Raw genomic sequence first — 12822 nt, 5'->3', positions numbered from 1 at the left:
GGAAAGTATTTGCCCACGGCGCATACTGTTGCTTTTTCTTTTCAACAATTTAACGAGATCAATCATGAATAGGGAATTTTGGGTGGGGAGAGAGGTAACAGAGAATAGGAAAATTAAGGGAAGGAGAGAAAAAAAAAATTGTGTAACTAATTTTTTTAATTTAAGGTATTAATAATAGATTATATATAAATAGTAAAAAAAGTTTAGGGCGGGTAATATACAAAATATGAATAATTTTAGTAAATAAATTTTAAATATTGTATAAGAAGGAAAAAATAAAAAAAAAAAATAGAAAAAAGAGGAAGAAGAAAAAGAAAGAAAGAAAGAGACAAAACGAAAGAATCCTAAGCAAAACGACTTCTCTTTAAGGACGTCCAAGTTCTCTTTCTGGGTCGGTTTAGACCTGGATTCGGAGGCCAAATTTGGATCTCCACCGCCCCCTCCAACTCATCTTCGATTCTCCGCGTTCCTCCTTGCGATTCCGTGCCGCTACCGCCACCGCTATGGAAACTCCTGGTTCAAACCTAGACGTTGTTTCGTGTTCAAGCTCAACTCAGACTTCAATGAAACCTCCACCTCCGAAATTTCTAAGCAATTCGGACCCAAATTCGTCGCAAGAGAAGTCCAAATCAGACACCCCTGTTATTCCTCAAAGCTCTACAGAACCTTCTGGAAGTGGTGATGAGTCCAGCTCGAGCTCTGTTTCCTCCCAAAGTAGTAGTAAAGACATCAAGCAAGAGCAACGATCCTGTGCTGCTGCAGTTCCCTACACCATTCCCACGTGGAGTGGGCGTCCATGTCATCAGTTTTATCTTGAAGTGCTTAAAGATGGCTCCATCATTGATCAATTTGACGTGTACGTAATTCTGCAGACTTCAATTTTTTCGTTCCTCATAAGCTTTTTCTTCTGCTACGCTGGTATTTAAGTGCCATGCTTGTTACATTATCAACTGAATTGGAAAAAGGAGAAATTTACTGTGTCCCCTCCAGCTACAAGTTTTGTGAATAAATTGAATCTTTTTCTAGATACATATTTGCAAAAATTGAATCTTTTGGTAGAAACTACTTGAAGGTGTTATGGACTTTCTAATCAAGTGCTATTTTATTTTTGTTAGTTACTTATAATAAAACTATTTAAATTTGGTAGCTAGAACATTCTGTAAGTATTTCTGCAGCTCTCTTACTATTCATCCTCTCATATGGAAAGGATGGTTCATTTGCATTGTCTGTGAAATTCTGTTAGACTTCACTATTTTTATTTACTAGACTTTTATTTTCTTTAAGGGTATCTTATCACCTTTCTACTGTTATCCAGGCACAAGAAGGGGGCTTACATGTTTGGTCGTGTTGATCTTTGCGATTTTGTCCTTGAACATCCGACCATCTCTCGCTTCCATGCTGGTATTCATTCTTCACTTCTACCACTATATACATGACTCTCTTTGCAGTTTTGGTAACCTTCCTTTTAAGATTTATCACTAGAGTTAATTCTGTAACCACATTCTCTTTGCAGTTTTGCAGTTCAGGGGAAGTGGCAATGCTTATCTTTATGACCTTGGCAGTACACATGGGACATTCATTAACAAAAATCAGGTACTTTAATGTATCTTGTTATACTTTCTTTGTTATTCCATTTAGCTCGCAATATATTACAGCTAAGGATGTTCAGATGAATAAAGAATCTTTTATAAGAAAAAAAAATTAATAAATAATTGCATGTCTTCAGCTTATGCTTCATGATTTGATTTGGTTTGTTGCTCTATGTTCCGCAGCTCTAGTTTTTAATCAATTTAAGCACTTCTCAAACTCCTTTTTAATCCACTACTAATGCCAATTGATTGTAATAAAAACAGAAATCTAGGAGAAGTTTGTGTGGTAACTTGGTGCTTCAGTGGAAAAAGAAATTGCCGATAATTGATATCTATTCAATTATTTTTTTCCGGCGATTAGATGTTACCCTGTCATTTTTAATGGAGTGATTTCATTTTAAAATCAGTAAAGAGCATATTCTAATGGCTGCCCATTTGCAAATTACTAGGTGGAGAAGAGAAATTATGTGGAGCTGCATGTTGGTGACGTCCTTCGATTTGGAAAGTAAGTCATAGCTCCTGCTTGTTTACTCCCGTGAAAAGAAAAATTGCATCCTCGTTGAATCCAACAAAAAGATCTCGCCGAATCCGTGTGCAATGTTTGCTTAGAACATAGATCTTTTCTTCTTTTATTATTGAACTCAGTATTCTTTAAAATTTTCTGGTCTTCTCATAGTATTGGGTTTTTATGTTTTTCATTGTCCTGGTTACTTTAAAAGGTCTTTCTTTGTTTTATCTTCATAATTGGAAGCAACAGGTTTTCTTATTAGTGGTGTTATAATGTTTTGTCATCATTCTGATGTTCTTCACTTTTTACAGCTCGTCACGGTTATATATATTTCAAGGACCAACTGACCTGATGCCACCGGTATGACACTTGTGCTACTGCATCTCCTTTCTCTTGCTTTGTTTTCTCTTTATTTCCTTAAGCATTTTATACAGTTACTCCTGCTTGTCTTGCTTGTGCAATGTAGTATTTTTTGTCAAGGAGTTCTACGAGAAATGATCAATGAACCAAATGATACGTACTTAACTACTCTAGGGAAAAAATTAAAGAAAAAGAACCCTCCCATTAGAATTAATGTCCTGTTTCAAAAGCATTACTTTGTTTTTATTTTGAAGGAAGCTGACCTGAAGAGGATAAAACAAGCTAAGATCCGGGAAGAGGTGCAAGACATGGAAGCATCACTTCTCCGTGCAAAACTGGAAGCATCTCGTGCCGACGGGATCTCATGGGGAATGGGTGAAGATGCTATCGAGGAGAACGAGGTCAGTTTGTTTGTCTCATTTTCCTTTAAGGTATTTGGGGATACATTGCTTTTTGGATAACAGTTATGAGTCGTTTTGCTCTTCGCCTTATTACAGATAGATTTCTAGGAGATGTTTACCCCATAGTAAAGTATACACATAACGATGAATTCTCCACCTACAGGCTTTTATCGTTGACTTCTCTCTTTTTTTCTAAAAATTTCCTCTCTTTGTGGTGCTGGGCAGAGGTGCAAAGTCCAATTCCCAAACAAGTCATTGTTTTTCTTCGTTTTAAAAAAAATGTTTATGTATCAAAAATATTCAGCGACACCTTCGACAATGTAAAGACACATAGTCAACTTATGATAAGTAATACTTTCAAGGAATGAGAGTCATTGGGTTGAGCAAATAGCTGACTGCTATGATTGCTTTCACCTGTTATAGATGAAATATACTCTTCATCCGAGTGTTGGTCCCTTGCACGCTGCACAATTTTCCTGCTATTATTTGTTTTTTTGAATTCTTATAGAATGCAATGCATCCTGATAGAATGCTAATAAATTGATTTTGATGCTAGGATGAAGTTGACGAAATAACTTGGCAAACTTACAAGGGACAACTTACAGAGAAGCAGGAAAAAACACGTGAAAAAGTTGTGAAAAGACTTGAGAAGGTAGCAGTTTACTTAAGTTCTCTATGTTACTGTTTCCTTCATGTACTAGTGAATTTTTATATTAGCTATTGTAGATCGAGGGAATGATATTCATAATAGAGGTTGACTGGCAGTATATAAATCATCTGGTCTTAATAATTTGCTTAATCACTTTTTCTTTTATCAGTAAAAAATAATTTTATTCAGCAAAAATGCACCATGAAAGTTGTTTGCTGTCTCTTTGTATCTGTTCATATCCGAATAATGGTTATTACTCCACCCCCACCAAAAAAAGGAAAAAAAAAAAGTAAAGAGCAAAAGTCAGGCAGATCACATTGTTGAAGATGTTTTACACTTTTAAGTACCGAAGACATCAGTGTTCTTAAATATTCCTGTCATGTTATGTCTTGAGGTAAGTTTTAAAAGCTTGATTCACACTGGCATCAGGAAAGGATAAAAGTGGACAAATAACTACATTCCTCTGTTTTTTTGCTTTACCTTTTAATGTTGTTTTCCCCTTCTTTATGTTGTATTATTTTTTTGCTGCTATTCTTCCCAAATAGATAATGCTAAAAGGATATCCAACTTGTAGATGGAGGATTTATGTTGAGGAGTTTGTATGACATGTCCTGCCAAGATCTTAATAATTAGCCTAGAGAAGCTGAGAGTTTCTTTATTCCATGTATAACAATCATGACTAGGCGTGAAGTGTAGAAATGTGTCTAGGTCCGCCTTCACTGTATAAATTTGGCATTACTTGGTGCTGCTTTTCTGGTGAGTAGAATCTACCTATGCAAATTTATCTTGGAGTTGCTTTGATCTCTTGGCTGACCTAGATGAGCTGAATTGATTGAATGTTTTTGGTTGGGAACTTAGTTAGTACTAGGCAATAGCATCCAGGGTGTAACCTGGTGGTAAATAAAGTGGGTGCAAACCTTGGAAACATTCAAATCCCAACAAAGACAAAAACACTAGCTAATTTTTTCCCATCCGCTTAAGCCTTAGTGGATAGAGTTTACCAATACTTGTGCCAGTAGGAGGTAGCAGGTACCCGGAGGAATATGTGAGAAAGCACAGCAGAAAATATATTATTGCTTATTTTTCTATGTTACAATAAGCCCTATTTATATTTATACATAACAAATAACTTACTCCTATTACATAAGGGACTAAGACTAATTACATATATTCACATAACTACTCTAACACTCCCCCTTAAGCTGGTGCATATAAATCATATGTACCGAGCTTGTTACATATGTAGCTAATACGAGGACCAGTGAGGGACTTGGTGAAAATATCTGCAAGTTGATCAGTCGACTTTACAAACTTCGTAGAAATATCTCCCGAGAGTATCTTTTCTCTGACAAAGTGACAGTCAATCTCAATGTGTTTAGTTCTCTCATGGAACACTGGATTTAATGCAATATGAAGAGCAGCTTGATTATCACACTCAACTTATCTGGCTCATCTCACCAAATTTCAACTCCTTGAGTAACTGTTTGATCCAAATTAGCTCACATGTCGCCATAGCCATTGCTCGATATTCTGCTTCTGCACTAGACCGAGCAACTACATTTTGTTTCTTGCTCTTCCAAGACACCAAATTACCTCCTACTAAGACACAATATCCAGATGTAGAACGTCTATCAGATGGTGATCTTGCCCAATGAACATCTGAGTATCCAACGATCTGCTCATGACCTCGATCCTCAAACAATAAACCTTTGCCTGGAGTTAATTTTATATACCGAAAAATGCGTACAACTGCATCCCAATGACTATCACAGGGAGAATCCATAAACTGACTCACAACACTCACAGGAAAGGAGATGTCAGGTCTAGTCACTGTGAGGTAGTTTAATTTACCAACCAGCCGCCTATATCTTGCAGAATCGATCGCTAAGAGGCTCCCCCTGTCCTGGCAGAAGTTCAGAATTCGGATCCATCGGAGTGTCAACAGGTCTATAGTCTGTCATTCTTGTCTCCTCAAGAATGTCTAAGGCATACTTCCGTTGTGAGATCACAATACCTGAACTAGACTGAGCGACCTCAATACCCAAAAAATACTTTAATCTGCCTAGATCCTTGGTCTGAAAGTGCTGAAAGAGATGTTGCTTTAACTTAGTAATACTATCCTGATCATTGCAGTAATGACAATATCGTCAACATAAACGACTAGATAAATACAGAGATTTGAAGTAGAATGCCGATAAAACACAGAGTGATCATCTTCACTATGAGTCATGCCAAACTCCTTGATAATTATGCTGAACTTACCAAACCAGGCTCGAGGAGACTGATTTAGGCCATAGAGGGACCATCGCAACCGACATACAAGGCCACTAAGACCATTTTTTCATTAAAAATATCCACGTGCACCTAGAATAATCATCCATGAAACTGGCAAAGTAGCGGAATCCCAAGGTAGAACTGACTCGACTAGGACCCCAAACATTTGAATGGACTAAAGTAAAAGGTGACTCTGCTCGATTATCAAGACGCCGAGGGAAATGGGAGCGCGTATGCTTACCGAGCTGACATGACTCACACTCTAGAGTGTACAAGTGAGATAAACCAAGTAACGTTGAAGTTTTGACAAACTGGGATGTCCCAACCGTTTATGTAATAAATCTGGTGAATCAGTAACAATACAAGTTGTTGAAGGAAGACAAGATGTGAGTCCATGTGATTTAGCAAGGATAAGGTAATAAAGTCTATCTGATTCACGTCCGGTACCAATGATCCGTCCCGTACTGCGTTCCTGTATAAAAACAAGGTCATCAAGAAATAAAACATCGCATTTAAATGATTTGGCTAAGCGACTAACGGCGATGAGATTAAAAGGACTACTTGGAACATAAGATGATACCCTCATTTTTTGTGATGCTGATGTGACCCAAGTAAAGTATCTAAGAGTGATCCTCATAATTTTCGAAGCTATCTCTGAACTCCATATCAACTGGAGGAAAAGTCAGATTTTTCCAGTCAATGAGGTATCTAATATCCAACTTTTGGCAGGAATTCTGGGAGGTGAAATTGGTTTTATCCCAACCATTTATTTGGGGATGCCTTTGGGTGCTAAAAGCAAATCCAAGGATATGTGGAATGGAGTTCTGGAAAAATGTGAGAAAAAGCTAGCAAGATGGAAATCTAACTACATTTCTTTGGGTGGTAGATTGGTCCTCATTAACTCTGTGCTAGATGCCCTTCCCACATATATGTTGTCCCTATTTCCTATACCTGCCAATGTAGAGAAAAAACTGGACACCTTGAAAAGAAACTTCCTCTGGCATGGAAACAAAGAGAAGAAGGGCTTTCATCTAGTCAAATGGAAAACATTGACCCTCAACAAAAAGAAGGGAGGTCTGGGGGTCAGGAACTTGAGAATGCAGTATAAAAGCCTATTGATGAAGTGGCTTTGGAGATTTACCAGGGAGGATCAAGCTTTGTGGAGCAAGGTAATAAAGGCTAAATATGGAAAGGAAGGATTCTGGATGACTAAGCAGGTAAACAATGCTTATGGTACCAGCTTGTGGAGAACAATATGAACCTGTGGACAAATTTTGCTGACAAGCTTCAATTCAACGTAAGAGATGGAAGGAAAACTCTTTTTTGGGAAGATAACTGGTTAGGATTTGGTTGTCTTATGAATCTTTTTCCAGACATTTATGCCCTGAATCAACAACATAGAGCTACAGTACATGAACTTCGGGGTACACATGCATGGAATCTCACCTTCAGAAGACCTTTACATGATTGGGAGTTGCCCAGAATTACAGATTTCTTTAACACTCTGGAGCTATGTAATGGACTGCAGGAGGGAGATGATATACTTAGTTGGAGCCAAAACAGCAGTGGGGTGTACACAGTCAGCTCAGCCTCTAAACCAAGATAGTGGACAAGTCAATCTATGGCCTTGGAAACACATATGGAAAGTCAAGATACCATACAAAGTGGCATGTTTTTCTTGGCTGGTAGTTAGAGAAGCAGTTTTAACACATGATAACCTGAGGAGAAGGGGAATGTCAATCTGCTCGAGGTGTTACTTATGTGGCCAAGAGGTAGAGACAATCAACCATCTGTTTCTACATTGTAGAGTGACTAGTCAGTTGTGGGACTTATTCATCAACCTCAGAGGCATTAGATGGTCAATGCCAGGAAGAACACCTGAACTATTGCCAAGCTGGAATGAAGGGGGGAAGTGCACTGCTTCCAACAAAGACAGATGGAAAATTGTCCCTGCAACTATTTGGTGGACAATATGGAAGGAGAGGAACGCAAGATGTTTTGAGGATTCAACTAGTTCTATTCAGAAAATCAAGATGAATTGTATTCTTCTTTTTTGTTTTTGGTGTAAAGCAGAATATAGTGACGACTTAGAGTCAATTCTACAGGTCCTAGATTCCTTGTAAGAAGAGCAATGATTGTAATAGGGAGCTTGTAGGCTTTTGTAAACTCTTTCTTTTGGCTTCCAGCACTTCCTTTGTGCTGAAGATTGATTAATACAAATATACATGTTACATTATCAAAAAAAAGGACTACTTGGAACATAAAGAACTGAATCTAACGGTAAGGAAGGAAGTGGGCTTGCTTGACCTATTGCAGTTGCCATGGTTTGAGACACATTGGCCATTGTGATTGTTGGAAGAGATTGAGAATACGAAATACTAGTGAAAAGAGATTTGTTACCAGAAATATGATCAGATGAACCTGAATCAATGATCCAAGAATCGGAGGATGAAGACTGAGAGACACAAGTCACGCTATTACATGTTTGAACGACGGAATCTGTCTCTGAAGATGTCTGTTTACAAGCTTTATACTTAAGGAACTCAATATAATCTGGTAAAGAAACCATCCAACTATTCATAGTATTAGATCCCATGTTGCTACAATTAATTTCTCAAATTCTTGACTAAAAGTTGTAGGGTTAACTTGAAATAGTGAAAATCAGTAACCTTTTTGAAAACTGAAGATATAATCTGGGAAAACACTGTTCATAGCAGAGAAAAGGAGCACCATTTTACTCCGGAAACACTGTAGCTCGCGCGGAAAATTCCAAAGTTGTTGGAATCTGTCGGAAATAGTACTGATGGACTCGGAAATTCTATGCGACCAGGCTGTCTTGAGGAAGCTTGGCCAAAAATTGGCCGGAGAAGCACGCGCCGGCGCGTTTGACAGACGCGCCGGCGGAATCGCAGATCTGGGTGGCGCGTGGGGCGTCTGTTGCCGGAGAATCTTTTTGGGGTTTGGTTGCCGGAGGTTTCTGAGTCTAATGGTGGTGTTCGTTTGTGCACAACACTCACCAAATGTGAGATGACACAAATCAGTCGCTTAGGTCACCGGAAAATTGCACGGTGACTGAGTTATTTCTTCCACGATGTCGCTGGAAGGACGCACAACGATCTTTTCTCACTAATGCTCTGATACCATGTGAGAAAGTACGGGAGAAAATATATATTATTGCTTATTTTTCTATGTTACAATAAGCCCTATTTATATGTATACATAACACATAACTTACTCCTATTACATATATTCACATAACTACTCTAACAGAATAATTGAGGTGCGCAAAAGTTTACGTAGACACCACTATTATTAAAAATAAAAGGTAGTAAGCAATATTGAAGTATGGGTTGAAAAGTTAGTTTAATGAGAACATGACATCAAAGTTCATATTTGATTAGTTAAATGTATTTGAATTATTGAAATTTGTGCAAGTTGTATAAGATAATGTTATTAGTGGATTGGAATGATGTCAATTACTTTTTGTCGTAGTCATATAAATTGGGACTGATGGAGCCCATCATTAGGACATCTTCAGGAAGCTAATCCATTGCAATTTTATGCTCTTCTTATTATAACTCCTTTGGTTTCAGATTGCTCATATGAAAAAAGAGATAGATGCTATTCGGGCTAAGGATATTGCTCAAGGTGGATTGACACAGGGACAGCAAACTCAAATCGCTCGTAATGAACAGAGGATATCAGAGGTTGATAGCTCCTCCTCATTTTCTCTCTATTTTTGACCTTAGTACTCCTATTTTTTATTCTCTTTGGCGATGTATATCACATGTTCATTTAACTCTAGTGTTTTTGACCTAGCAATTTCTTAAGGTAGCTAAGGCAATTCCTTTAATCCGTGTGCTCAAAATTCTTTCAGCTAATGGAAGAGCTTGAAAACTTGGAAGAGACTTTAAATGAGAGTATACTTGAAAGTCTCGGTGCACGTACTGGAATGACATCCCGTGGAAAGGAAAAGGCGCCTGAAGAAGAAGAGATTTCGAGGTACATAATTTGCAGATCTTCGATTGTTTTGACAAACTTCATTGTGTGGTAATGCTTTATGTAGTGCGTGTTGCTTGAAATGATCTTTGTAAACTTGGATTTAGTACCACTCTTGGGATTGTTGACTACAAAGACAGGAATAAAATTCAAGTACGAGGTTAGCACGTTATTTGCAGACCTTCAATAATTTCAACAAACTTTATTTGGTAAACGCTTTCTGCAGTACTTGTTGCTTGAAATGATCTAAATAAGGTTGGATGTAGTACTATATTTGGGATTGTCATTAGCGAGTAGAGTTAGCTAGCACATTAACAAGGTGAACTTTGAATTTCTTTACACACAGTGAGGAGGATGAGTTCTATGATCGGACACAGAAGCCTTCGAAGAGAAAAAGTGGTGAAAATCAGTCAATTGAGACAGCTGATTCTCTTCTTGATAAGAAGGATACTATTGTCAGGCAGATGGACGACAAGAGAAGATTGCTTCTAGATGAAAAAGATGGTACAGGTCAGGAATGTGAGGTTGAAGCTGGAGATGAACTGGATGCTTACATGTCTGGGCTTTCCTCGCAGCTAGGTGCATATTTCTTTTATTAAACTCCTAAATTGTCTTGGTTTTCTAACATTTTTGTCTTATCACATTGGAGGTATTATTTAGGTTTCTTTTTAAGGTTCCTATAAATTTGAGATTTCACTTAAATGGTTCGAAGCTTGTGGAGTATCTTGTGGTATCTTATCATGCACTAATCCTTTACTTGTCTCTTCTGTTCATCATGGTAGTATATCTAATGATTGGTACTATTAAATTCTTGACAAGTTTTTGTGTGTGATATGCTTAATTTAGGAATATGATTTAGCATTTAACAAAAAGAAATGTGATTGAATAGCTTTTATTCATCTTTCAACATGCATATCTGCTGAATGGAGTAGCTGGAATTGCATATTTTTAGCTGCGCATATTTTTTATGTATGTGCATTAAAATAAGCAAGAACCATTGCTCACAATGAAAGGATGGGTATCCCATGAATTGCATTCAGGTTTCTTCGTTGAAATAGATGTTTGTTAGAATTTAACATGGGCTTTTTGTATCTGATCCCAGCTCATGAGAAGAAGGAAAAGCTTCATAAGGAACTCTCCACCCTTCAGTCAGAGTTGGACAGGGTACTCTACTTGCTAAAGATTGCTGATCCTAGTGGTGAGGCTGCTAAAAAAAGGGATCTGAAAGTACAAGAACCAAATACCAATTTGACCAAAACCATCACACTGAGTGTCCATGAGCAGCCGCCACCAGAAAAGAACAAAAAAGACAGAGTAGAACCTAAGGACTTAATGGAGAAACAGGGTACTGTTGATGCAAACTGTACATCGAGTCAAGAAACAGCGAAGGAGATCGCCGCTGATATATCTGATGGTAAAAAAACAGAGAAGGAGATTGGCGCTGATATATCTGATGGTAAACATGTTGTATATACTGCTAGTAAGCCCCAATGGCTTGGTGCTGTAGAGGAAAAGAAAAAACAAGAGACAATTATTGAACGACCGACAGAACTTCAAGAAAATGATCAATTTGTTGACTACAAAGACAGGAATAAAATTTTGGAAAAACCAGATGTTACACAGTTGACTGCTGACTCTGTAATTGAAAATGCAGCTCCTGGACTGATAATAAGGAAGCGCAAGCAAGTGGAGAAGTCTGATGCCACTGAAAAAGATTCTCAACAATCCTCTGGAGCTGATCTGAAAGCAGAAGATGCGGTTGCTCTGCTGTTGAGACATTCTCAAAGATACCACGTTTCTGATGATGAGGTGGAACATAGTGGACAGGATGTATCCCGCGAAAGTCAAATCAGGAACGATAAGAAGAAGCACAAGAAGGTTCTTGGTCCAGAGAGACCATCGTTTCTCAAGAGTGAGACCGACTATGATTCTTGGGTTCCTCCTGAAGGTAAGTCACCTCTCTTCATGCCTAGCTTAGTTGCTTACTAATGGATGTTTGAGTTTTTGGCAATTTTACTTGTGCTTGCGACACTTTTTACCAGGGCAATCAGGTGATGGACGAACCTCACTGAATGATCGTCTTGGTTATTGAATGGCTGAGATTCCAATGTGCAACACATGCTGTGGGATGGTGTATCTGACTAAAGTCAGCTGCTGGATCACCTAACTGAATATCATCTGCTGCTTGATTCGAGATCTTGCCAAAAATTTCAGAACAGGAATGTGTCTGAGGGGAAAATAGCACAGGGGCTCACATCTGAGCGGCTTTATACTCGGCTGGAACACCAATCTTGATATTGCGGGCGTTATTTTTCCATGAAAGATTGTTGTTTGAAGAGGAGGAAAAAATGGAAAGAGGGTGTTTTATGGTGTTTGAGCCTTTGAGGGGTGGGGTGGGGAGGGGAGGGAGGTTGGTGAGCAATGAGATGCTGGAGAAGAAGGGGATTGTAATCCAGCTCTTGTACCTTCTGTTGGGCACCAAGAACCTAACAGCTTCCCATTTAGAACTGTATATAGACGATATTGAGTAGCAGAGATGCGTGTGATGCGATGTTCTGTGACCACTTGAAAAGGCATATAAGCGAATGTGTCCCTGATTGAAGTCAAAGTATTTGACCATAGTTAAAACTGAATAAAATTTATCCAAAGTTTATCTAGTTTAAACAAAACACATGTTTTATATTATACCCCATATATCCTATTTTTAATAAGTGAACTAAACATCTACTAATAGAGTATATTCGCTAAATAATCTTGTTATTGTTCAATCTTTGTAGTATAATCCTCGTATTATAAGTGTAGTATAACTTGTTTGTGTGCTCACAAATCATAGGACCTTTTAGGGGTTGATTGCTTACCGAGATTGGAACACTAATCTCGATATAAAATTTGGTGTTACATGTATCAGCTAATATCAGTATAACTTTTATACTAATACTAGTAGGGGGTGTTGCCCGAACTAAGCCCGAGCCCAATAGTTGTTTAGAGATGATGTTATAAAAAGCAACAATAAGAAAAATAAAAGAAGCAACAACATACCAC

General features: G+C 38.0%; 1 protein-coding gene across 1 annotated transcript; it reads left to right on the top strand.

Annotated features, from left to right (window-relative positions):
* Window positions 1-356: 356 nt before the first annotated feature.
* On the top strand, window positions 357-12449 carry LOC107771829 (uncharacterized). The gene is made up of 12 exons (XM_075234743.1): window positions 357-856; window positions 1316-1401; window positions 1514-1593; window positions 2039-2094; window positions 2409-2457; window positions 2712-2858; window positions 3415-3510; window positions 9375-9488; window positions 9659-9783; window positions 10127-10359; window positions 10883-11728; window positions 11823-12449. Exons 1-12 carry the CDS (start codon window positions 504-506, stop codon window positions 11870-11872), a joined length of 2235 nt encoding a protein of 744 aa, XP_075090844.1. The 5' UTR covers window positions 357-503; the 3' UTR covers window positions 11873-12449.
* Window positions 12450-12822: the final 373 nt, after the last annotated feature.

Source organism: Nicotiana tabacum, chromosome 17 (assembly GCF_000715075.1).
Source record: "Nicotiana tabacum cultivar K326 chromosome 17, ASM71507v2, whole genome shotgun sequence".
In the NCBI taxonomy this organism is placed as follows: domain Eukaryota; kingdom Viridiplantae; phylum Streptophyta; class Magnoliopsida; order Solanales; family Solanaceae; genus Nicotiana; species Nicotiana tabacum.
Note: the sequence above shows the minus strand (reverse complement) of the source record. Positions and strands in the feature narration are given on the sequence as shown.

Excerpts from the sequence above, each read along its gene's own strand:
- LOC107771829 (XM_075234743.1), top strand. The coding sequence starts at position 504 with ATGGAAACTCCTGGTTCAAACCTAGACGTTGTTTCGTGTTCAAGCTCA. Across the intron at positions 1,594-2,038 it reads CATTCATTAACAAAAATCAG|GTGGAGAAGAGAAATTATGT; the intron begins GTACTTTAATGT and ends GCAAATTACTAG. Across the intron at positions 10,360-10,882 it reads TGGGCTTTCCTCGCAGCTAG|CTCATGAGAAGAAGGAAAAG; the intron begins GTGCATATTTCT and ends ATCTGATCCCAG.